This window comes from Fundulus heteroclitus, chromosome 16 (genome assembly GCF_011125445.2).
Source record: "Fundulus heteroclitus isolate FHET01 chromosome 16, MU-UCD_Fhet_4.1, whole genome shotgun sequence".
Taxonomy (NCBI): Eukaryota; Metazoa; Chordata; class Actinopteri; order Cyprinodontiformes; family Fundulidae; genus Fundulus; species Fundulus heteroclitus.
This window is the reverse complement of record NC_046376.1, coordinates 21920033-21947660: the sequence shown is the minus strand read 5'-3', so window position 1 is coordinate 21947660 and position 27628 is coordinate 21920033. Positions and strand designations below refer to the sequence as shown.

Below are 27628 nucleotides of genomic sequence, written 5' to 3'. Positions count from 1 at the left end.
TAATGGGACTCAGTGGGAAAGTGGATGGCCACCATTCGGTTTCCAGTCAACAGGTTATTTATTTAGGCTGAGACCACAAACACTTGCTGGGTAAATCGGCCATTTAACATTTTAGCATCACAAAACAGGAGAAGAGCAAAATAGGCAGGAATAACCACATTTCGTCTCATTTTGTAACACACGTCACCATTCATCTAATTTGATACAAATCACAGAGGAGGACAAAGAAAAATGGGCGAGAGCCCAGAATCAGAACAAGTCTACCTCGGTCATGCTCCTCCTCATGGATGTCTTTTTTTTTTTTTTTTTTCCTCTTCGTTGACCATAAATGCCCAAACGTATCAGGCTGTGGTCATTTAATGCATTTATCTCCAAATACTCACCATGAAATCAGGGTTTCTGCAAATTTCCATCAATTAAATTCAGAAAATTTTGAAGCCTTTTAAAAAAAAAACCCAAAAACAAATAAATCCAAGATCTACATAAAACATAAAAAACAAAAACACAATCTTACATAAATTAATAACTAGTCTGTAACCATAGAAAACAGAAGATGAATTAGAATTTTATTCCCATAAACTTATAAAAAGCATAATTTAAGAGCAGCATTTTTTTAGAGGCTTAGCAGGAAAAGAGTGAATGTCTGGGCTTTGTAGTTTTGTCCACAACATAATAGAAGCCAGAACTACAAAAATGAACACCACCACTGGATTCCTTGGTAAAGAAAGAGATCATTAATGAGAAGTAAATGGAATTTTAGATTATAGAAAGGATTATATCTAAAACTTTTTAAAGTTTAAAATGTAGATTTCCAAACTAATCCTGATTCTAGAAGAACCAACAATAATAAAAAAAAAAAAATAAGAGTAGAAAAACCATATAGAATTTAATATGTGCAAGTCATCAACATCACTATGACACTAAAACAAACAAAAGTCACACATGGACATGTTGCGGCTTCACTTTTCAAATTATTCTCAAACACCAAGACGAGGATTAAATCATTTCCTGGATTCAGATACTTTGGAACAGTCTGAGTCAGCAACACAGATTAGAGTCTAGCAGCAGTAGGTGGAATCAAGCACATGAAGCATAGTCTGTTTTTAATAATCGTTGCCCATACAGCACAGTGATGGGTTTATATTTATAGATATAAAAAAAAAGGCACGGGGGCCATATTAAGCGATCCATGACCCAAACTTTCAATCTTTCTGTACAAAAATTACACATCCAGCATCTGCAGCAAACACCTTTACTGAGAAACTCACGACATTGCACAATAAAACCTCCCCATTGTCCAACATATGCAGATTTTTTTCCCCCACAACAACGAGCAGAGAGAGCTTTTGGACACATTTTTTTTGTTGTTGTTGCACTGTGTAATTAAATTAAATTAAAAAGCCATTTCTTTGCTCAGTACAGCTACAAGAAAAGTATCCACCACCACCTTGTAGGCAGGCGGACGTCTGAGCAGAGACGGTAAGCGGGCAAACCTGAATCCAGACCAGCAGAAGGCACTTTTTGTTTGCGGTTACTTGCTGCTGCGCCTGCAGGCGACTCCAGGCACTGCAGGCCTGGGCCTCGCCGCGGCGCAGCAGCAGCAGCACACCCCTGAATGTTCTCCACCGTTTAAGGCAAAACTCCCCTCATCCGTTTTTGGGTCCGCCTTAGCTTTGGCTCAGTCTGAGCTGTCCGGGGCAGCGAGGACGTCAGGCCCGAGAGGAACCGCAGGCCGTTCTGAGACGTTTCCACTGAGGACGTCAGAACCTGTGGGGAGTCCGAGAACTTCTGGCTGACCCGTGTCAACGGAAGAGTCTGAAGACGAGGGCTCCGGCTGCACAGGCTGAGACTCTTCCTGCGTTTGTGACGTGGGTAATGCTGTGTGACTCTGCGGGGGTCGGGTGCACGGCTCAGGGAGTCTTTGCACACACTGGGTCTGTGTTTTTTGCAGCTGCTCTGCGGTGGGGTAGTAAGGCAGGAAAGGCCTCTCGGGCGCGCAGATCCTCATGGCCAGATAGGTGTGCATGAGGAGGTGAGGAAAGCGGGACGTGAAGTACGAGACGAAGTCGTCAGGGATGGAGCCCAGGGTCTCCTGCACCTCGGCAGGCAACTCCCGGTAATGATGTTTCTGCGGAGACGAGATCAATTATGACTCCACGGCAGGGAGGGACGGGGGTTTTAATCCAAAGTGTTCATTTTGCGCCAACTGGCTCTCACCTTGTTCCTCATTGCACGCAGAAGGTCTCTGACCGACCCACCCTTATAGGAGCGAAACTTCCGCAGATCTACCGGAGGGAGACATATCAGACCCACTGAATTTATCAGAGTTAAATCAATTATGGGAAGAAAAACAGGCACGGAATCATGGAGATATATATTTTATTACAAGTAAAACTTTCACTTGCTTGCTTTTTCTCATTCATTCCTATCTGGTCTGATATATAAGAATTAGACACTAGTTGATCTTTTCAAAAACCTTTCCCAACTATAAATTTGATTCAATAATCTACAAAAAAAACAACAAAAAAAACAAGCTGTAGGTTTTTTTTGTCTACAACTTGATTACAGCCGCACAATAAATTGAATCACATTGGTTATGATTCAATATATCGTGCGTTCAATATCTCGGTCGTAAAGTACTGCGTGGATGCTATATTTGGTAGGATGGTATAGTTCACATGCTCTGTATATTGCTAATATCACTATATCTATCAGCTTTAGTATTTTAGCCACTAAAAGTGGACACACGGCGTGGGCATTAAGGACAAAGAGTCAGAAAAATGTAGTTTAATCAAAATCACTTTAGCTTTTCCAAGGTTCAATGATACTATGGCAGCTGCAAAGCTTTCCGATATCATGAACCTTCAGTACTGATTGTGTCCATAAATGAAGGCTTTTCTTTCAAAGAAAACATCGACGCCTGTCTAAGATCTACCAAAACCTTCAGGGAAATATGTTTTGGTTCAAAAGAAACCAGAGTTTTTGCTACAATATTGCAAATTAAAACCAATGTAGCACTTCATCGAAACACCATACCAATCAGTTTCTGCATGAAAAAAAAGGAAGTAAAAGACCCCAAGCATCCATCCAAATGTGGACAGTGTCCAGAAGTATCTCAGTAGTCTAGCCCTGAGGTCTACAACCTTGACAATCTCAGCCCAAATAAATAAAACTTGTTTTAAGACTCTTATGTCATGTGAACTTTTGGAAAAAGATTAGCAGACACCTTGGGCACAATTATAACATTTTCACTTAGGGGTGTGGTCAATTTTGTTGCTGGTGGTTTAAACATTAGTGTCAGGGTGCTGAGTTATTTTAAGGAAAACTTGTGCTGTTAAACAAGGTGTACACTGACTGCTTTAAATTGGATCAAAGTGTCATATTTAGTGTTGTCCCATCAAAAGATATAATGGAAAATTAACATAAATGTGAGGAGGATTTACTCACTTTTGTCAAATATTATACATTTTATGTTTTCTGAATGAACTGTACAGAAATACGGCACATTAATGGTGGAACAAGCACTGATCTGTTTCTTTTTTTTTTTTTTTAAATCACAATAACCTTGGTAGATTTTTGAGCTCATGGGTAAATGATAAATAATCCTGACTGGGCTGAGTGTTTATTTCTTACTCTTTTCATGAATTTAACGTTAAAAAGTGTCCCTGTGACATTCATTTTACTCATTAATGAAACAGTTATTCTAGGGCGTGATCCACAGCGGGTGGCACTGCAGGCAGGAAGCCGTCGACTTTACACAGACTTTATTTTTTTCACTTTCCTGTGACAGGAAGACGGAAGATTTATATTGTCTGCGAGAGCAAGTCAAAGGAGAACATCTGAACCAAAAAAAGTACCACATTTAAGAGTGAGATGAAAAAAAAAATGAAAAAAAGAGAAAAACACCACCACCACCACAAGAAACAGAACAAGTTGTTTAGAAGACTCTAAATCGTGGCACACCGCTTGCACCTCTTAAAAGCAAACTCATCATACCTGTCTGCAGTGGCACTGTGATGTGCTCCCTCCAGTCGCCCTTGACGACAGCCCTCCCTCCTCTCTCCAGCTGCCTCACGATTGGTCCGTCCAGCGGCTCCTTTTCTATTCTGTCACTCACATCCTGCAAAAAACAGTTTTTAATCACATGCTTTTAATGTGCAGCAAACAAAAAGCAGCTAATGGGTCCCTCACTGCGTGGAGGGGCTCTTCTTTGAGACATAATTCCTCTTAAATAAGAACAGTGAAATTGCTCTAATCCCCTAAACACATCTACAGACATCAGGGTTCCTACAGCACAAGGCAAGTTAAATTGAAGACTTTTTAAGACTTTTTAATGCCACTTGAAATAAAAAGTTAAGACCAACTTCACGATAAACAAGATAAACCTGAATGCGACAACTTTACCCAAATGTTTATTTTAACATAAACCATTACTTTCTGGCTCAGTAGGCATGTTAAAGATTTTGAAAACATTCCATATAGGAAGAAAGCTAAAAAACACACAAATTACAGATATATTTTTAACAACTACTGAACTGAATTCACAAACTTTGTTTTGTTCCCTACTAAAATAAACTATAAATCAGTGACAACTCTTTTTCACAGCTATGGTCCGGCAGCAACAGTTTTTATTGGTTCCGCTATCGGGACGGAACCAATAATGGTTACATTGAGCCGTTCGGTAAATTTAAAAAAAATATAATTGTATCAATTATTTGACTGTTTGTTACCAGGTCATAAATAGGATTTTATTTTTGTAATCCTTACCAATTTTAAGACCTAAGAAAGACTTATTTAAGACATTTTAATGCCAATTAAGGCCTTAGTTTTATATTACAGAATTCAATGCCATTTAAGACTTTTTAAGGATCCGCAGGAACCCTGAGACATGGAGAGTGTGGAAATACAACCTATACATTGAGTTTGTATTTAGTAAAAGGAGGTACCTCTAACAAAAATTTGGGAGTTCTTTGCTGGCGCTGCGACTAAAATTAATGTCTGAACCTGAACATTAACCTACATTTATAACAAAGTCTATCTGAAGCAGTGCAATCAGTTCATATATGATGAGAATCATTGCTGCCTCTGCAGGCGTGCAGGATTCTGGTCCAGTGTGTGAAACCAGGCCCAACCTGGAAGAACTGCAGCTCCTTCTCCAGACTCCAGAAGAAGGGATGTTTGAGAACACTCTCAGCGGAAGGTCTCTTCTGGGGATCCATGCGCAACATCTGTTCAATGAGATCCCTGGCAACAATATCCCCTGAGAAGAATAAAAAAAAAAAAAAAAACACACAAATGTTATGAGTAATTTGTGAGACGAGCACATTTCTTTTTTTTGCACCTTGTGTTGCTGTTGAAGAACAAACTAAACGGAAGTTAAAAACGCTCTACTTTACTCCACTTGGCCTCATTTCTCACCGTGTTTGTCACTTAGCAGAGAGTCGAGGCTGTATGCACCCAGTAGGATGTTCGCCTGCCTCTGTAGGGACTTGCCGAAGGGGTGACATCCCTGAGACACCACGTAGTAGAAGACACAACCAGCAGAGAAGATATCCACCGCGTAGGTCTGCAAGGAAACACAGATGCACAAACCACCGTCATAAAAAAAAAAGATGCGTACAGCAAATGTATTTGTACTCATTCCAGCTGCAACTCCATCCCCGACTCACCGGGTTGTCCTTGAAGTCCTCACTGAGAACCTCTGGAGCAATCCAACCCTCGGTCCCCGGGACCCCGGACCTTCTGCTGAAACTGTGACGCCCCACCGCCAGCTTCTTGCACAACCCGAAGTCTGAAATCATGGCCCGCACGCGCCCGTGTGCGTTCGGCATGGACACCAGGATGTTGTGGGGCTTCAGGTCTCTGTGGACTGGTGGGACGCAGACAATTAGGTGTCAAAAAAAGATAAATAAAAACCAACGACAAGGAGGAGGAGAGTAAAAAAGCATTTCAGGGACACGTACCTATTTTGAGAGAGTGCAGATGGGCTAAACCTGACATGGTCTGCTGCAGAAGCTCCACCGGCTCCAGTCCATGGCGGTCGAAATCCTTGCTCTCAACATACTGGCAAGAGGAAAGCAACAGTGTTGAATATAGAATAAAAAAAATCCTTCAGTAAAGAAAAAAATATATATAAATCAGGGTGATAAAATGTTTTAACAAAAATCTTCAGAGTAGAACCCCCCCCCCCCCCAAAAAAAACAACAACAAAATAGATAAAAAACACAAGTTTTCTTTAAGGAATTACTATCAATTAATTTAAAGACATAGGGAGAGCTCTTTATGTGTGAAATTGTGTCAGCTGGTTCAGCCTGTTAAAAAGATTGATGCCCAACTACCTGATGCTGTCAATCTGTAATGGGATGGTTGGAGTTTGCTTTTGTGAGGACGAACACGTCATCAGCATATAAACAGATTCTATGGTTATGTTGGCAGCTTCAATACCATGAATATATTTTGACCGACTGCGGTTAGTAACGAGCATTGAGGACTTAAACGATAATTGGATTCATGATTGGAAATTATGTACAAATCAAAATATATTCGTTTTATTCACTCAGTCAAAAACCCTTTCTGCATTTAAGCGAATGAGTTAACTGGTTTTATTTTCAATGTTGCAACAATCTATTTAACAAACAAGTGCTCTTGTATTATTAATATGCCATACTGATTTCTAATACCTCCAGCCTGGTTGGGGTGTGTAATATGAGGTTATTTTTCAAGCCGAGGGGCCAGTGTTTCGTAACTGAAGGCAACGTCTGCATTTAAAAGCAATTTTATAGGCAGTAGCCAGAGGGCAGAGTGAGATCTTTAACATGCTTGAGGGTAAGATTGATATATGAGCAAATCTTGTTTGGAGAGAGTATTCAGGTTTCATTAATTTCTGTTGGAAGTTGAGAGGCCAGCAGTGGACTGAAATCTTTGTAGGGAAATCTTCAGGTCCAGGAGCCACTGAGCACACAGTTTGATGGCATCATGGAGTTCAGCTGTTAAAGGTCAACCTTCACTCGTTTTCTGAATAAGGACATGATTTTAAAAATTGATGAATTACCTCCTGTAGAGTGGCGGCACACAGCTCTATGGCGATGTACTGGAACTGACGGTCCCGCTCGGTGCAGAAGTAACGGATGACGTTCGGATGCTCGTCCGACTCCCTGAGCAGCTGAACCTCTCGGTCCGCGAAGCTGAAGCACTCTGGGAGGATCCTCTTCACCGCCACCGGACGGTTGTCAAACTGACCCCTTTTTGGAGAAAAAAGCACAAAGACGACATTGTGATTGGAGAGCATTTGTGAAATTCTAACCAGAGGCTGACACGACTGAGTCGCCTTACCTGTAAACAATGGTCCCTTCAGCACCGTGGCCCAGCACCTGTTTGGGTCGGAAGGTTATGTTGCCAACTCTGACCGTCGTGAAGTCCTCCTCTGATAAAAAAAAAAAAAAAAAAAAAAAAAAACACATTCCAAAATGTGAAAACTAAGCTAAAACAAATCCACTGATTTGGGCAAAAAGCAGAATTTGACAGCCTTACCTCCATCTTCCTGCTCGTAGGTGGAGCTCCCCACCTCAGACACGGACAGGTTGGAGTGGTTGGAGGCCCGGGGCGTGACGTTGGGGCTGCTGTGGTCCGAGCAGTCGGAGCGAGCGCGGGCCACCTCCAAGAAGTCGCCGTCCGGAGACAGACCTAAGCCCGCGTCCACCGGGGCGAAGGGCTGCTGCCTCTGGAGCAGCTCCAGCCGCTCCTCCATCTGCCTCTGGAACTCCTGGTGCTGCAGCTGCTGCTGCTTGTGCACATTCTGTGGTTAGAAAGACAACAAAGAAAAACACATTTTTCCCCCCTCCTTTGTCAAAAGGTCAGCAATAAGCCATCTTCTACAGGACTGTCTCAGAAAATTAGAATATCGTGAAAAAGTATACTAGTAGGCTATTCAACTAATCACTTGAATCGTCAAATTAACTCGAAACACTGCAGGGTTTCCTGAGCCTTGAAAAACACTCAGCTTGCTTCAGTAAACTAAATCACAAGTATGGGGAAGACTGCTGATCTGACTGCTGTCCAGAAGACCATCATTGACACCCTCCATCAGGAGGGTAAGACACAAAAAGAAATTTCTCAAAGAGCAGGCTGTTCACAGAGTGCAGTTTCAAAGCACATTCACAAAAAGTGTGTTGGAAGGGGGAAATGTGGCAGGAAACGCTGAACAACCAAGATCTGGCACCTGCCCACAGTGCCAAAACCACCAGTAACTGGTGTACTGACCATGGCATTACTGTCCCTGATTGGCCTGCCAATTCCCCTGACCTGAACCCCATAGAGAATTTGTGGGGTATTGTGAAGAAGAAGCTGAAAGACACCAGAGCCAACAATGCAAATGAGCTAAAGGCCGCTATTGAAACATCCTGGGCATCCATAACACCTCAGCAATGCCACAGGCTGATTGCCTCCATGCCACGCCGCATTGATGCAGTAATCTGTGCAAAAGGATTCCCAACCAAGTACTCAGTGCATTAATGGACATTTTCAAATGTTTGATTTTGTTTTGCTGTTATATTTTTTTTTTTTTACTTGGTCTGAGGAAATATTCAAATATTTTGAGATAGGATTTTTGAGTTTTCTTCAGCTGTACGCCATAATCAGCGATATTAAAACAATAAAAGGCTTGCAATATTTCAGTTGATTTGTAATGAATCCAGAATGTATGACATTTCATGTTTTTTAATTGCATTACAGAAAATAAAGAACTTTATCACAATATTCTAATTTTCTGAGACAGTCCTGTATGTTTCTCAGGACTGGAGGACACAGAGTGAGGGATTGGACGACCCAAATAAAATCTCATTTTAACACCTTTCATTTCAGAACATGCATACTGCCAGGCGTTCTAACAGGCTTTGCAGCTAGTAGCCAGAGTCGTGCTGTAAATCTGGCACAAAACGAACTTTGATACATTAGAATAGGTCATATTATTTTCTTACCTTGGGGTAGACTATAACAAACGCCACCCAGCCGGCCAGAAGGAAAGTGGAGAAGATGATGGTGGCCATGTCTTTGAGCATGGAGTCCACGGGCGCTTCTGAGCGCACCGTGCGGCCGCTGGCTCCCGGTTCCTGGATGGAGGTAGGAGGCGGCCCGTCGTCCATGCCGCTATCGTTCACCTTCTACAGCAGACAGTCACAGAGCAACGTTAAAGAGAAAGCGTCCACAGAGGGTCAGGACACGTCCGTCACACGCAGGAGGACACCCACCTCCTCTCCTTTCTTGTCGGTGGTGGGCGGGATGACGTTGGCTTGGTTGCGTGGGAAGTTCTCGGGGAAATTCTCCAGGATCTTGGTGTGAGCCTCGGGAGGCGTTTCATGATGACCTGAAACACAATATGAGAAACGGTCCAAACAAAGGAAGTCTACAGTATCCACAACACCAACAGTAATACTGTAATGGAGAGTTGCAGCCTTTTTTTTCTCCTCAACAGCTTTACATGATTCAAAAAAAGAGAGAGACAGAGACAATAGACCAGCTCCTTTTCAGCCACAACAACATTTCTTTTTAAAGAAACCAGTTTTAGGAATGGAGTCACCACCCTTCTCCACGCCTCCCTTATACATGCTACACCAATATGAGAACGCATTCATAAAGCAGCCTTAATGCTCATGTTAAATCATCTCTTAAATTCTTGTTTTCCTCAGCTGCAGTTACGCTGCAAAAACAGAACTTAAAATAAGTAAAATGTTCTTAAAGTTAGTGTATTTGTCCTTGATTTGAGCAGGTAAATAAGATGATTTGCCAATGGAACAAGATTTTTGACCTTAAAATAGGAACAATTCATCTCCATCTTATTTCAAGTGCAGAATGTCTAATTATCTTATATTAGGGGTCAAAATACTCATTCCATTGGCAAATAATCTTATGTACCTGCTCAAATCAAGGACAAATACACTAACTTTAAGAACATTTTACAAATTTTTAGATCTGTTTTTGCAGTGTAAGATCACAAACAGATAGTGTCCATAGTTCAGACACAGTTTGCACCAAGTTATGCTTTAAAAATGGACCTGTAAATAAATAAAGATCATTTTAATTGGGATAAACTGATCTTTTAAGACTAAACATATAATATAGTGCCTGTAGGTAAAACTCCAGCTTTTCTTTTTAATATAAACGATTAGATCTCGTTATAGATTTTTCGTTCTGTGAAAACTTGTCCTAGTATCGAGAAAATGTGGCATTTGACTGAAGGTTATAACGCCGTGAAAATTGTACCGGCCCATGCCTTATTACAATCACCTCCACTTTAAGCTTCATACCTATAATGCAATTTGTTTTTTAGATGTTATAAAGAAATGAAAACAAAAAATGTGTTTTTCTAAGAGCAGAGCCAAAGCGAAGTAGACATTATACAATGAAATCCTGTGACTAGATAAATATTATAACAAAATCCCAGGAGGTAGGTAGATGGGCTTTTAGAACACGATTATTACCAAAACTTTCTGCTTTTCTTCAGGCAAAAAAAATAAAAAAAATCCATAATTTCTGTAATTCTGCCAGTTATCCACTAGATGGCAGAGCACATTTACCTGAAGCAGTTTCTAGCCTAAGGGGTAGTGAGGTGTCTCTGGTTAGGAGTGCAGACATTAAAACATTAAGACTTTTTAATAACTATACAGAGACATCCAACCATTCCTCTTTCTCCCAGAGCCAAAATAAACTGTGAAGCTAAAGATTCGTATTCGGCTGTGATTTGCTTTGTGTAGTACCTATGAGAAGCAGGTAGTTCCTCATAAAGTTGATCCGGTTTCGCTGTCGGAGGCCAGCGTTGAATTTCACGCTTGTGCTGGGCGTGATGACGCACTCCTTATCCTCCTCCGTCTCCTGGCTATCGGGGCCTTCCAGCAGGGGGAAGGTGCTTCCACGAGGCTAAGGACAAACACACATGTTCTCTTATCAGTCGCCTCATTAACTCTAAAAAGGGACTCACTGGGAACAACCTCCTATTTCAAACATTTTCAAGGTTTATGGACTAAGAAACAATAAGAAAACCTTGGCAGGGTTGAAACCAACTCGATAAAAATGTATCAATACTGATAAAAAAACAACAACCTTGAAACAAAAAGAAAACTATTAAAGAGCAACCAAACCTGTGTCATGGCTGTGCTGTTCATACGATCAATGCTACGCTTGGTTTAACTAGTGTTTATATGCAGATTGTGCTCACCACCACTGTAACGCCATCATGAACCAGAGAGGGCGACGCATACAGGCTCGTAGAGTATTTGCCCACATATAAAGTGGCCCTGGAAAGAGCGAAAAATAAATAAATACTGCAGTCAGTTAAACTTGTTTCACCAAAAACACTTCAACGTACTTGATGCTAAACTGAGCCGTGACAAAGATAAGATCTCGTCAAGCCTTATAACAAGGCTAAAAACATTTTCTGCAGCAGGTGTGGAGCTGGATGCGGTGCTTTTAGTTACTTTACATTCACTTTATAGCTCCAATTCATCCAACATAAACACAACTGCATTCATTAAATGCTCCGTATCGACACGTGGTTCACAGACAAACTGCAGATGCATCACTTGTATACGTTTAGATAAACAACACAGACTGATATATGTGAAACTTTCATTTGCGTTAATTTTGATGATTATGGCTTACAGCTAATGACAACCAAAATGAAAATTTCCAAGAAAATTTAGATATAAACATGAGACAAATAGAAAAAAAGAACTTTAATACAGGAATGTCAGCCTATTGAAAAGTACATCCATGTACTGTAGGGTAGGATCAGGTCAGGTAACGGGAGCTTGATTCACACACAAAAAAAACATTAAAACTTACGTAAAAACTTACTTTATTCTGTAAAGAGGCCTCTGGAAAAAAACTGCTGCTTGTGCACATTTTTTTTCTATCATACACTTAACCTTACATTATTTACTTAATAAATAAATCCCTTTAGCAATAACCTTTTGTGGCTCACCCTGTTGGAAGGTTTCAGCCCATTGGCTACACAGCCGTAAAGTCTGCAGCATGATGGTAAACATCATAACGCAACGTTTCTGTATTAAAAACCTGTTTTTAACCGATTAAACTCATAATCATCAATATCATTCAAAATAAACCCCTGAAATATATCTGCTGTGTGTGTAATAAGTCTACTCCTAAATATATATATATCTGAAAAATATATATATCGATGATGATCCAATGTATTTTTCCATAGTTTAGTACTAATGGCTACTCAAAACAAGAAAAAAAAAATCTGAAAATGGAGGTAAATGATGTAAAAGAATTACTTACATGAATTTATTTTTGGGTTTCTTCTCCTTTGGGAAGGGATATTTCCACTGAGTGATCCGTCCCACCTCTCCGGACATGAAGGTGAGGTACCGCAGCGTTTCCACGGCGACGTTGGTGTGGGGGACTTTGCGAAGACCCTCGCGCTGCCAGATGTACATGGCCACCACCGGAGAGTTGTAGTTCTGCACCCACTGAATGTCGCCCGTCTCGCTGTCCACAGTCACCACCAGGCCGTCGCCGTTGGACACAAAGTGAGCCATTTCTGTGGAACGGATGGAGAGACGCCATTACCATGATGCTCTGCGTGTTAGAAAGTGAAGCGACCGCAGAGCGTGATGCGGGCGTAGGAATCTCACTGTATTTGATGTCGTCGTCAGGGAGAGTGGAGGCATAGTCGGAGTAGGTGGCATTCCAGCGCAGCTCTCGGTTCTTCGTGTCATACATGGTGATGGTGTACTCTAACGAGGACAGAAACGTGCAAGGTTATGTAAGCGCCACACAAAGCAGGGTTTCGCTTTCATTATGTAATGAAAGCTAAACGGTGTTAAATTTTCTTTAAAAATACAATGGTCGACAAAAAAAAAAAAAAAAAAAAAAAAATGCAAAAATGTTAGGGAGCAGATTATTATGGAGTCTGAGGTCCTGTTTGGAAATCAAATAAATCGGCAAAAATAACAAGCATTGGATACATTTTTTTTATAATTTATTATTATTTATTTTTTTTACAAAGTCTGAAGTTTGACCAAAAAATAAACGAAACAAAAAACACAATGCTGGTTAAGAAAAAAAAAAAAAAAGTTCTGTTTTTACCCGTGCGTCCCAGATAGAGAAGGGATGAGGACGGACAGAGCATCTCAGCAAAGGAGGACGTCAGAGTCTGCTGTTTTTCACCCGTTAGCAAATCCACCACATACCACAAGTCCTGCTTTTTACCTGCAGACAAACACGCAGAGGAAACTCGTTACTTGTGCAACGTCAGCTTCCTAACTGCACATGGCAAAAGCATTACTTTCTTTTTGATTTGCTTAAAACGCCTTTACAAACATCATTATTGCTTATGCTGTACCTGCATTTATACATTATGCAGCGTATTGCAGTGCATCAAAGAGGTTTATGAGGTAGACCAACAAAGTTGAGGATAATTGTGAATTAAAAAGGAAGTTAACCATCTTAAAAACGAAACATTATGGTACTACAGCAAAACTTAACCATCTGAAATGAACAGACCGAGCAAGGACACCATTAACCTCGGAGACATTCCAGAGGCTTAAAGTAACTCTGGAGGAGCTGCAGGGATCCACATTTCAGGTGGAAGAAACAAAATGTACTTTGAAATCTGTCTAATTTATTGTACCAGTACAGCCAGAGATACAGATAAATGGTTTAGCAGCAATTCATGTGTTAGAATGGCCCAGTCAAAGTCCAAACTTAACAAAAGCTCTCCGTTCAACTCCACCGAGCAACTACGACAAATGGGGAAAACATGTCCATCTCCAGATATGCAGAGATGACAGTCATGCCCAAAAGACCTGCCTCTGAAAAGTGTTTCTGCAACATATCGACTCAGGCACGGCAGGCCTTGTAAAAATACTGCGTGTCGGTCTGAAGCATTAAATCTCAGTAAAATACGTTGAGGTCTGAGGTTTAAACCTGTGACAAAAGGTCAAAAGGGTCAAAAGTGCATCACCAATTTGTGCAAAAAGCCCCGTTTACAGCTTCCTCGTTAAGAAGACGGTTCAACTGACTAAACGAGGCCCTTTGATCAAACCCAGTTATGCAAAACGACTTTCTAGGTTAGACCCCGACGTGGATGAGTTTTATCACTATATAGTAAAATAACTAGTCGGGCACATTTTTTTTTTTGCATTCATATCTTCTACTGCATGTTGGCCAGAGTGTGAAGACTCATACACCTGACTAATCACACATTAAAGCAGGGGTCTAGAGCTCAATCTAAAATTTTATTTTATTCTGTTGCTCTTCCTTTGGAATCAATCTTGCATTTATATCCATTTAAAATGACAATATCTAAAAAATAAATAAATAAATAAATTTAAAAAAAAGCATTAAAATGTTTTATTTTACATAAAGTTAAAACGAGCTCCGACTCTTCTAGTTCAAAGGTTGGTACTGGTGGCCCTTCGTGTGACACAGTACCAACCAAGTAGCTCTCAGTTTTAAACACGGTTGGCGACCTCTGCGTTAAAGTATTCACCCGACCAGCAACGGTCTGCATCTGAATAGCAAACAGCGTTAGCCGAGTAAAAGCAAACGGCCGACTGATGGGGACACGGCGAGGAGACAAATGTGACCAGCTCCTGTTCAAACAACGGTAGATCAGCGTTCCTGCGTTAGTGGTCGTAAATTCAAAGGAGCTGATGCTACGACGGCCGATTTAGCGAGACCCGGAGACAATGTGTTGCGTTCTGCTAAAGCCAGATAACGCCCCACTCCCCCAAAGGGAAGGCGATAAAACACAGGATCTACCGACGCGTATGCATATGAGAGGCTGTGACCGCGATGCCGTTGATTAAAAGGTCTCAAGGATGAGTTTTTACCCATGTAAAGGATTCCATCAGAGCTGCGGCATGGCGAAGCTTGGACCAACTCAGGGATGGTGAAAGGTAATTTCTGTCAAAGCAAAACAAATAATAATAATTTAAGAAAAATCATAATAAAAAAAAAAAAAAAAGGGAAACAACAAAATATAGAAACACGTCGTAAAAAAACGACCACAGCTGCAAACTCAGAATGAGAAAGCATGACTGTATTATTTTTCTACAGAACAGGGAACTGAGAGGTGCTTCACACCAAAGATGGAAGATTGAAATGTTTTGATAAAACCTATTTCCTCTTACTGTGAGGCCCTCGTCGTTCTTCCCACCCAGGGAGTACAGGCTGCCGTCGTTGGGGTCCGGCAGGAACGCCGGCCTGGAGAGAACAAAAAGTGGTACGTTCATTCTCAAGACGCAAGTGGAGCTCAACAGGTTGCAGTTATCACTTTGCATATAAACGCCTCATGTTACATACAGATAAAATGCAGCAGAACACAGTGGTTTGCAAAAGTAGTCATGAAAATGTACCCTTTGCACATTTTGTCACCTTACAACTATAACAATAGTTATAGGACCAACTCAGTGTGGAGCAAAAGGAAAAAGATTTTAGGTTATTTCATAAGCTAATAAACATCTGAAAAGTGACTGTAAAACCATTCTGTGCAAAAAATAAATAAATAAATAAATAAATAAATAATAAAATCAATGCTCAAGCATTTTCTGCCCTGAATGTAGCTCAATTGGCTCTGACCAGCTTCCCTCACTGCAAAAACAAAACTAAAACTAAGTCAAATTTTCTTGAAATGAGTGTATTTGTCCTTGATTTAAGCACGTAAATAAGATGTTTTGCCAATGGAATGAGATTTTTGCGCTTAAAATAGGAACGATTCATCTCCATCATCTTATTTAGAGAGCAGAATACCTAATTATATCATTTTAGGGCTCAAAGTACTCATTCCATTGGCAGATCATGTTATTTACCTGCTCAAATCAACAACAAATACACTAATTTCAGGAAAATTGAACTTATTTTTAGTTAATTTTTTTCAGTGCATGATTAATTATTATGAGAACATCAAATATGAGATGGCGTTTAATGTCACCATCTGTTGTGCTTGTTAAAAATAGGAATAGGAACAACTCATCTCTATCATCTTATTTCAGGTGCTGTATATCTAATTACTTATTTTAGGGGTCAAAATACTCACTCCATTGGCAGATAATCTTATTTACCTGCTCAAATCAAAGACAAATACACTAATTTCAAGAAAACTTGACTTAATTTTAGTTCCATTTTTGCAGTGCTGTCTCTGCTAAAGGAACCATCCTCCCAACATCCTGATGCCACCACCACGTTCCACCCTTGGAAATCACAGTTTAAGGATTTCTTCACTTATAACCCTGAGGACTTCACAGAACAACTGGATTTACACTGATTAAATTACACACTGCAGGAGGTTTTACTAATCAGACAATTTTAAAAGGCAACTAGTTGCACTGGATTTTATTTAGGTGCATTAGCAAAAAAAGGGGGACTGAAAAAAAAAAAACATTTTGTATTTTATGTATCAAACATGAGCAGATTCACAGGGTTTGAACACTTTTTGCAAAGCACCCTGTACATGCGGCGCCACGTGAGGGGAAAAAAAGTAAACTCGGATACCTACTCTGCTACGTGTGTCGGGACCTGAAGAACTGGATCTGTGAGGAGAGACAAAAGGAGGAAAAGACGATAGTCAGGACTGACAGGAATACCATCCGGCAGAGGGAAAACGCGGCCAGTGGCCGTTGAGTGGGAGAGGCGATATGAACACCGGAGACGCCGGACCGCAGAGGACACAAAGTCCAAACGAGCATGCGGGCCCTGGCGGCAAACATGAAGGGCAAACAGATAAGTCAGTGAACGGCTTTCTGTGAGTAAATGCGGCATGACACACCAGCACGGCCAACAGGAATAATCATTTGATGTGATCACACAACCAAACAGCTGTCCGACAGCCTTTCAGCATAGATGCATGGGATAAAATCTTGCTAAAAGTGGCTTAAAAGCCGACAAAAACAAACATGTTATTGGGTAAATGCTTGCATTAGATTTCTATCATCTTTCAGCAGGGTTACCAAACCAGCCGAGCCCCGAACCTGAAGCGTCTGTTGCTAAAAGACAAACACCCAACTCCCGCCGGTGTGAACAAACTGGGTGTGGACCAGGCGGAGCTGGAAGGTGGCTACAATGAGACGGGCAAGGTGTGGGGGATAATCCGGAGACGGCAAATAACCGTTTTATCCTGTCAACATTAGTCCTCGGCAAACGTAATTGAATAGGACGTCACGAAAAACAAGCTTTTGTTGTCTTTATAGGGGGTTCAACCCAACCGGCTGAAATATAAATACGTGTTTGCAAAGCCAACGGAAGGAGAGGAGCAAGCAGGTTTGGTGTTAAACTGTGACAAAGATGGAAGATCTCTGCTCTCCTCTCATCGCGTCCGACTGAAAGGCAACAGGTGTGTGCAGAGCCTGGCGACGTTTATATTCAGGAGCTGTTCCAGGAAAACAGATGATGCGGAGGAGGCAGCTTCTGCCTCACAGTCGCACATTTTGGTTATTGAACGGACCCAAGCAAGACTACCGAGAACAATCAATTTGTTTCCCCCCCCCCCTCAAACTCTTAAGAGTGTCTGCAAAACGAAATCCACGGCGGACACTGGAAACCGTGGGCTTAAAACGAGATCACGAGAGAAAAACTGCTTTTAAATGTTACTTAAACAGCCCTAAAAAAACAAAAAAAAAGTAATCATAGAAAGTAGTTTTCCACGCTTCCTTATCTAATGCAATTCCAGCGCATGCAGAGCCTTAACCTGGTCACCATGGTGCCGGCCGTCAGCGCAGGAGACTCTGTGGTAAAGTTGCTGATCCTGGTCCACTCACAGCTTGATAAAAGGCCGTATTTCCCCCTCGCTCGGTTAATAATTACTCTATTTTCATGGCTAAGAGAACCTGAATGAGCAGCCTCTTCTAGTATGGGCTTAAAACAAGACTTTAAATATTATGTTTTATAAATGTGAAAAAAAAAAAAACCCAACACAGAGAGGCTGTGTTTTGAGGATTCCAGATATATAAACTTGTAGAAAATCTTAATTAGACCGGCTAGACCATATGATCCTGGGAGTGATATCAATAATAATAATAATAATAATAATAATAATAATGTGCACAGGCTTTATTTTTTTAAGACTGACATAACAATTTAGCTAAAAAAAACAAAAAAACAGATTAGCTAAGTACAGTAAAACCCAAAGAATCCTGGAGAACTGGCTCACATAAGGAGCGCCGTGAAACCGTGCCCAAGCCATGCAATTCTGACGATTATAAAGTTTATGATACACCGACTGGTCAAATAGATTAAATTATGCCACGCTGAAGACAGATTGTTTTGATTAGATAGAAAGTTTATTTTAGGGCTGCAGCTATTGATTATTTTAGTAATCCATTAATCTATCAGTTTTTTTATTAATAGATCTTCATGAATTAACATACCTCAAGTGACGTAAACTTACAAAAAAAAAAGTTTGTCATTTACAATGTAGTTAAAATGTATGATAAACATAAAAAAAATAATTTTGGCATGTTAATTTAATAGTTTAAGTTTATCTAATCCATCTATCCCTGCTCTGCAAAACAGCAGGTAGTATAACTAGGACTGCAACTATTATTTTGTTAATTGTTCAACCTGTGTACTTTTCTTTTTAATGTATTAATAATGAAACAGCAAAAAGTGTTTTTTTTTTATCTAAAATAGAACTTGAACTAGGTGAGGCTTAAACTTTGCCACTTGAGTTCTGGATAGAGAATATTTACTGACAAAGAAGGGTTGTCATCTTAAATGTAAAATGGAAATTGTTTTTGTACAGTCCTGACTTAATTTCTCCTCTGAGTGGGTAGTTCTCTCAGCAAATGACATATTTTAGAGTCTGTAGACTCTAATTAACGATTAAATTACTTAATTAGTTGACAATTACTTCAGCAATCATGATTAATTGCTTCAGCCCTACTTTATTTCAGACTTAAGGCCCAGCTATTAAAAAATGGATAAGAAATAAGCACACAACACAAATGCATAACGGAAAACATAAAAAAAAACAAGAAAAAAAAAAACATGATTGTAACAAGTGGTGCTCTACAGCTGAGGGTTGTATCGCGTAGGGCTCAATGGTGGGTTTCCTACGACAGTCATAATCTTACTCTCAGATAATTTTATCTGATATAGAAACCTGGAGGTTAAGCACAGCCTGCAGAGCGCCATCTCCTACTGTCATGAAGCAAAGTTCTCGCAATGCATCGTTTGTGCAAGGCCTTTATTTGTGAAAACAACTATAAGAAAAAAAGAAAAGCAGAGGCTCGTTCTTGGTGTTTCCCAAAAAAAGTTAAAATCTCATCTAGTTTTCATGAACTGAATCTTGCCAATCGTCTTGTGAGATAATTCTTCACGTTGATGCGGTGGGGTCAGCATCTTGTGTTTTACTCAGAACACTGTAGACGTAAACTGAAAAGTTTATTACGGCAGACGCCAAGTCTAATTTACTAAATTTTTCCAGAGCCGACAAAGTGAAAATAGGATCCCGCTGCTTTCCCATGGGGCACCAGGACAACAACGGTACTCCGTGTTTGAAATGCGACGTGAACAACGAGGAGAGAAGCCTACGGACACTTTAACTTGACACCAGCCATCTCCTCTTACCTTCTTTCAGCGTCCATTTGATGGAGCCTGATTTCTTGCTGACAGCATGCAGGTTTCCATCCAGGGTGGACACAAAGAGGAGGCTTTCAGGAAGGGCAACCGTGCTCGCGCCGCAAAACCCCTACAGGAACAAAAAAAAAAAAAACAGCACAAATAGATATAATATCATGTAATTCAGCAAAGAAAAGACACCCAGACACTGACTGTCAGTGTCTGGGTGTCTTTTCTTTGCAGATGTGTTTATGCACGCATCCTGCTTTTTAAATTCCCAAGTTAGAACATGTGCGCCTGTATTACAGCAGTGGATAATAGGCCCGTAATTGCTCCGGTATTAGTTGGCCTCGTGCACCGCAAACGGCATCGAAATGTTGAAATAATTGGATGATATTAAGATACCTGGCAGAGGATAATAGACTGGCGACCTACTGAAACGTTGCCTGGTTTAAAGCAAGAACTGGAGCGGCGGTTAGGGAGGAACAGGAAAACCCGACAAACTGAACATGAGGCTGAGCCCATTTCACCTCTTTGCACACAGAACCACCAACATCTAGGGATCATGACTCAGTTGGAAATCTGGTAGAGCTGAGCAGGCATGAAGAAATTCGCAGGTACACCACAAATAAACAAAAAAACAAACAAAAAAAAAGCGGTTTGAGCAAGCGCCTACACAACATTATTGCCCTTCTCTGCAGAGTAACACCAGGTTTGGAAGAAGCTGATATTAGCCGGGCAGTCAGTCAGTCAGTCTGTGGCCACATGTGGTTATGAGCAGTGTCCGAAATTAACTTCCTGATTCATCGGCCAAGTTGGCCGGTAGATGTATAAACTAACCGGCCAAGCATGTTTTTACCGGCCAAAATATCACTTCTGACTGACCCCCGCTAAATATCTCCACATAATCCAGCTAAGTAGTTAGCCTGAGCTAAACGCTAGTTGTTAGCAAACGGACATGACGTAGTTTCAATCGTTCTCGAGTCACACGTGCGAGTGTTCGTGTGCGTTCGTTGTCATACGAGCTGAAAGCAGAGGAACATAAAGAAGCATCCACCCAAATGACGACTGAAAAAACACGACTTATTTGGCGCAAACATTTACTCGCCGTGTGGCTGCTAGCCCTCTGAAACTGAAAATTTACTCGCATTTGCCTCTGGCGAGTGTTAATTTCGGACCCTGGTTATGAGTGGGGCCCCTTTAGTTTCCACAACATGCCTGGGTGTTGTTGTTTTTGTTTTCCCGCAACTGGAAATTAGTGTTGCACCGATACCGATACCAGTATCGGACGAGCCTCCGATCCAGCATTAAAATGGTGGTATTGGTATCGGCGAGTACCAACAAATAGCGCACCGATACCATTTTGATGTTTGTATGTCACCTGATCGCAGCCTTCTCTCTCCCAACTAGTATTATACATGTTATATAAGTTCATGAAAGTTGCACTATTTTGGCATTTGAGAGCCAAAACTCAAGGTTTAAAAGAGAATGTTCAATTATTAATGTAATTTTACTGTTGCACTACTATTATACATGTCATCTTTCATGAAAGTTGCACTATTTTGGCCTTTGAGAGCCAAAAGTTTATTCAACTATTGTCACCCATTCCAGGTAGGCAATAAAAAGTTCTACTACCCTAAGTAGTATGCAGTTCTTCATATATAAAGACACACATCAATTTCAAACAGATGGTATCGGTATCGGCCAATACTCCACTGCCAGGTATCTAGGCCAAAAAATGGCATCGGCGCAAAACTACTGGAAATATTCAAGCAGCAGAATTCAGCAACAGGTGGGGGAGGGGCAGAGCTCCATGTAGCCTGAGAAACCTTGAGTCACTCCTGAACTTTCTCTACCACCTCAATAAAAAAATTAGTACCGGTACTTAAAACTGCAGGAACAGTGTGACAGACAATTCCAGTAGTTTTGATACGGCGTGTAAACCAGGACAGCGGTAGCTGATCCGTGCCTGAAACTCAAATGTTTTGAACAGAGCAACTTCACTGCCACAGGAAATCTAAGCAGCGGAAGCTGTGCTCGTTTCCCTGGTAAACCACAACAATATTGATCAGAGGCATGAAGAAATACTTCTAGAGATCCCTCTGGAGAGCGGCAAGCTACCACATGAGAAAAAGGAGCTCGCCTTTTTAAAAAGTACCAGCAAACTCCTCAGAGAGGTTAGGCAGATTCAGGATAAATACACATGTGGTTAAGGAGCTAAAATGCTTCTACACTTGGCACAGAAAAGCACCAGAATGACAGGGAGGTGGGCGCTTGGCATGCAAAGGAAATACGAGCGAGCGCCACTGAGTCACTCAAAATGTCCCGACTGGTCAGAGAGTCTGGAGTTCCCCTGAAACTGACCAGAACAAACAATTTCTAAATCTGTTAGTACCCATCTCCCTGTCAGTACAAATAACCTAGGAATCATGTAATACACTGCTACCTGCCTCGCTTTTTAAAACATTATTTCTGTACCGTATGACCATTGCATCCCACCTGATGGACTGAAGACACATAGTTGATTCTAACAGAGCGAAAGGTTCGTCTGCAGCTTGATTATTCAAACCGACCAGCAAGATAATGACGGCTGATAACTACTTGCAGGCTAACAGCTACATTCCTGTCAACCAGTATATCTTGTACAGTTGGTTCAGCCTTTTGAAATTTGTTTGGCCGGGGACTATGCTTGAGGAGCTCTTCAAGTCTAGGACGCACAGCTGAATAGTGGGCTGGCAGCCCATATGGGCACTCCTCTATCCAAACCCTTTAACGCCTACTCAGTCAGATATGAGGAACACAGGAGCTCACACGGCCCCACGGGGCAGGGACTGCTTCAGACGTAGCTCTCTAACCCAAGAGGACCACTTCCTAGAAAAGGGTCATGCATGGGTTGGCGTGAGGTTGTCACCTAAAGATAACCTTGATTAAAAGTGCCATGGTCCGTTTAGCAGTGGTTTCTGAAGTTCTCATAGCACACAGTGTTGCGCCGGTGCCATTTTTTGGCCCCGATATCAATACCCAATACCTGGCAGTGCAGTATTGGCCGATACCATCTGTTTGAAATTGATGTGTGTGTATATATGAAGAACTGCTTACTACTTAGGGTAATAGAACTTTTTATTGCCTACCTGGAATGGGTGACAATAGTTGAATAAATTTTTGGCTCTAAAAAGGCCAAAATAGTGCAACAGTAAGACAGTAAAATTACATTAATAATTTAATAATCTCTTTTAAATCCTGAGTTTTGGCTCTCAAATGCCAAAATAGTGCAACTTTCATGAACTTATATAACACGTATAATACTAGTCAGGAGAGAGAAAGCTGCGTTCAAGTGACATACAAACATCAAAATGGTATCAGTGTTCTTAATGTTCTTTTTTGTTACTACATTCTATCCCTACTTGCTTTTATTCTATTTTCTATCTACATTTTATTATTTTGGTATATCTTAATCATGTAAAGCACTTTGTATTGTCTTGTACTGAATTGTGCTATATAAATAAATTTGCCTTGCCTTGCCATCAGTGCCTATTTGTTGGTACTCGCCGATACCGATACCGATACCACCATTTTAGTGCTGGATTGGGGCCCTTTTCGATACTGGTATCGGTACAACACTACACACAATATTATAAATTGTTGGCATTTATCTCGTTAAAGAGCAACAATTGTAACAGGCGGATATTATCTGGGGGTAATTAGTCAGGCTATCTGCTCCGGTAGCATGCAGTCGGCTCTCTAACTGACATGCCGATCTAATTATTTGAAATCTAATATAACAAAAGTGACCTGTGGTGCTCCTTTAGTTGATCCATGATTGTTTCGCAGCTGAGAAACGTGTCAGACTAGTTTAATTTGTCCTTCTTGTAGGTGAGGGCAAAGTGTAGGAGCCTATTTTCAGCCAGCTGACCAGCGGAGTGCAGCGTCACAACGCAGCTGGAGAAGACTCTCGCCCACTGCAGAACTTTCCCCTCGCATCGCATTACACGGCTTTAAAAACACAGGAACCAGTATGACGAACCATTCTAGTCAAACTATTTACAGCATTGGTTGCAGAAGTTAGCTGTTAGCTTATTATTCTGGACTGAGCCACACCAGCCCTACTCTTTACTCCGGTTCTGAAACCTTTAGAAGCCAAATGAGCAGAAACCAAGACAACTAAAAACACATCATCTGCAAGGCGAAACTTTATCCCTCGACACTCTCCCTGTGGCCTCACACATGCTTTATGAGCGTCAATGTGCGTCAATAATATGCACCTGCAACTGTTCCCACCGGGCTTCAGACTCGCATGCACTGCACAAGTGTGCTGGGGAAAGAAAAAAGAAAAAAAATCGTAACCAATCTGTTATTGCCCTCCTCGTAACCCCCCCACCCCAACAGCTCTCTTGGTTTCGCAAACAAATGACTTCCCAAACATCTGCCGGCCCTCTAGTTTTGCAGGGAGACCGACGTTTAACAGCTGATGAATTCGCTAAAGGCTTTCGCTCCAGCGACATCTGCGCCACGCAGTTTCTCTGCTCGGAGTGGACGTGATTTACAAAGGCTTAATTAAAGCAACGGTTGAAATAATGCACACCCTTCCATTTCCTCATTCTGTGTGTTACACAGAAATAGCATTGCATAATGAGGGTTGCACAAGACTGCAAAAAAAAGAAAAAAAGAAATTAGGCCCCAACAAACTCTTTTGGCTCTTGTTCCTGGATCTAAAAGAGATCAAAAAGGAGGTCAGCATAAAAAAGGGACTTCAATGCACGCGTTATCACCGACAACGGTCAGTAAAGGGTCGCCGTGCCTCGGAGCCCGCCGCTTGGCAGACCGAGCCGGACCCCACGACCACTCGGAGCGGCCGGCTCTCCCTTCAAGCTTAAACAAACACTTTAAAAAGGAACACGTGCCGCACAAATAAAAGCGTGGTTCGAAGTTTGGAACGGCACCAGCAAAAAAAAAACAAAAAAAAACACGAGGGCCGAAAAGTGAACCCTTTGGAGAAGCCGTCACCTTGTTTGCTGCCATCAGCAATGTGTGCAGCACGCCTGGGTGCAGGAGAAACCAACACAGGAACCCAGAAGAAGAAAAAAAAAAAAAGTGTTATCACAACTGTTCACATGTGCTGTGAAGTGCACAGCGGCAACAGCTTTGAGTAATCAAAAAAAAAAAAGTCAAATGTGCACATCTCCCCATATATACATATCCTTTTTGGGCACAGGACGCCATAAACTGAAGAGCAAAGTGTGAAACTACATGCAGGATATCTTCCTTCAGCGCTGCGCAGCAACTGAAAGACATCAGGATATTCTAAAGTTTCTAAAAATATTTTGCAGTCAAATCCTTACGTTGGGCTAAAATGCAGGGCTTTGCTACAGAAAGAGGAGTGCTAGGTGTCTACTGTCGTGATACGATGCCTGCTTTTCCTTCGAAATATCAACTGAAGATCTGTTTGCGCCCAGGATAAAAACAGGTCAAAAACCGACCACTGTGTAGTTTGGAAGGATGCGATAAATGTACTGAGTTTATGATTGCAACAAAGGTACAAAGAAAGACCTAAAAAAGTATAAATAGCCATCGTGGCCAACAACAGTTTAGTCACAGATATGTCATGCTTTCAAAGGAACACCGTCTGCTCTTAAAAATGTGTCAAGCACTTTCGAGGAGAGAAAATAGAAACGTAAAAAGCTTTTCTTTTCAGGAGAACCCATGTTATTTCCCTTATTTATCGCTCTCAGAATCTATAGCCGTCACTCCCCCCCCTACACCTGCAGACTTATTCTAATAGGCTAAAAGAGGAACCCGAGACATGACAAGGGATTATAAAGCCACTTTAATCTGCTTCTTAGCTGAGGTGGTTTACTCATGTCGCAGTGAAAGGTCTGCCTCCCCAGGCGTTTGAGCACGTTAATTACTTCTGATCAAGAACAAATCCAAGGCCGACGCTTTATTCAAACCATCCAAGACTATGGTGTTACTTTATTTCACAGAGTGTAGACCCAATCAGATGTTACTGTGATTTGCATTGACTTATAAATGTGTTTGCAACAACTAGAAACAGGTCTATTATAAGCAGTGGATAGAGTCTTTGAAACCTTGAGGGAGTGTCTACGGCCTTTTTTGCAAAGTATCAATGACCTGGTATTTACCAGGTCCTACATTATTAAAGTCTGATCTAGAGCGTACACAACTACATGCCACAGACTCCCCCAAGTCACATGCAAACGCTGAACGTACGTTACGTTGTGCATGTCACAAAAAATGTGTGTATTTCAAAATTAAAAGAAGTGTAGTGTGTACTTGTTTATCACAAATGTTTCATACTAAAAAAAAAGGATAAAATTAAGAAAAACATGGTGTGCTTCAATGCCCTGATATAAATCAGAACATTTCAAATGGGAAAAAAGAAAAGGTTAAACATATGTAAACATGTCTTTAACTAGAGATGCACTGATTAGTGCTTTTTTGTTGGCTGATGCCAATTTTTGGTTTACTTTGAGGTTCCACCTGCAGATTTTAGTTTATCCAAAGGACTGAAACACATTAGTGCAAAATAGCAAAATAATTTGCTATTATTCATTGATAGAGGTAGTAGTTTTAGATCCAAGGGGGGGCAAAATAAAGACTTAGGTTCCTTTACCTATATGCGGAAAAACAAATTCTTTTTTTTCCCCCACTTTCTGGAGTAAATGCATCATGTTGACATTTCCTCCCCAAGAAGTCCCTTTTGTGCCAGCTCCCTGTAAAACACTGGAGACGTGCCTCAGGGACACTGCTGTGATTTGGGCGCACACCTGATTAAGTCAGTGAATTCAATTGTCGAGTTAATGTGGAAACTTATCAAGCCTTTTACAAACGCCACACAAGACGCCCCCCTACGTGATTACAATTCGCTTCAAGGCGTTAAAAACCACCTACAACTTTGCCCCTGCAGATTCTGTCCTAATCAGCAAACTGCACTTAACTGTATTTAAATGCGGGGAGGTAAACTTTTGCTTATCCACTGTTTGTGTTAGTTGAGGGCCACTGCATCCTGTGATTTTAAAACTATAGCCAAAAGTCTGTAAACAAAACCCTTGTCTCTGTTATCAAAAAGGTAACCTATCAGAAGTTCTGACCTTGAATGAATATTTTTATTATGGCAGGATGGCTAGCTGCTAAATTTCTAGATTTTTCTATCTGTTTTTGGTCACTGCAAGAAGGCCTGTTTGAAAGGCTAGACATTAAGTGTTAGTGTTGGTGAGAAAAAAAATTGGGCAAATCATAATAATCAACATTCATATTCCAATTAAATATTTTCCAAACGTCATGCAGCTTTTGCTGCTAAAAACAAAGTACAATCAAATATGATAGGTTTCACGTCTGGTGTGCTGGAGACCAAAAAGTTTACGTTAAACAAAGAGTTTCATTTCCTGTCATTTCAAAACTGAATTTAAGTGTCAAATAAGTTAATTTTAGCCCTTAAAATCATACCAAAATGAATTATTTAGCGAGCTAGCCGACGCGTGTGTTTAGCTAACCACTGTGATGTCAACACGAAGCATATGGACGGAATTTCAGCTTTATTCAAGGGCAGATAATGACACAAAAACGCCTCAAAAAGAGCAAAAAAAAATAAAAAATAAGCCCACAATAAGTAATGCGTGCTATTCAGCCGACACCCAGAACCTGGTGGTATTTATCCAGCTAGCTGTCTTACCTTTTGCTGGGGAGCAGCGCTGAAAAGCAAGGCTAAGATGCAGCACAGTAGAGCCTTTTTGCTCACTGACCAGTCCATGTTAGCATCGGGTCTCAGGCCGGGACAGACTAGCTGGGGGTGAGGGGGGGTAGGGTCCGGCTCGGCTGGTCGCTACATAGGAAGCTCGGTTCTGGCTTCCACACGACAGACGGGTCGAAATGTTTAACCGGGCCAGCGGCAGCAACAGCCGTGGAGATGCTTCTTCCTGAAATTACCAGCGCGGAGGCTGGACTTCAGGATTCATATCCACAGGAGTGGAGGAGGGGGGAAACGCACGTAGAGCCTCTCGGCCAATCAAAACACGCCTCCCCGCACACCGGATGT

General features: G+C 41.3%; 1 protein-coding gene across 1 annotated transcript; it reads right to left on the bottom strand.

The window, feature by feature from the left end:
- Positions 1-861: 861 nt before the first annotated feature.
- Positions 862-27536, bottom strand: LOC105921350 (serine/threonine-protein kinase/endoribonuclease IRE1). Its single transcript, XM_012857065.2, has 22 exons — positions 27266-27536; positions 19585-19705; positions 16517-16550; positions 15153-15225; positions 14853-14925; positions 13105-13227; positions 12651-12752; positions 12295-12556; positions 11210-11288; positions 10752-10911; positions 9246-9361; positions 8976-9158; positions 7531-7795; positions 7333-7423; positions 7052-7241; positions 5964-6063; positions 5670-5869; positions 5419-5566; positions 5133-5260; positions 3997-4120; positions 2218-2285; positions 862-2128 (listed from the first exon to the last, which is right to left on the bottom strand). Exons 1-22 carry the CDS (start codon positions 27341-27343, stop codon positions 1679-1681), a joined length of 3168 nt encoding a protein of 1055 aa, XP_012712519.2. The 5' UTR covers positions 27344-27536; the 3' UTR covers positions 862-1678.
- Between the last annotated feature and the right edge of the window lie 92 nt (positions 27537-27628).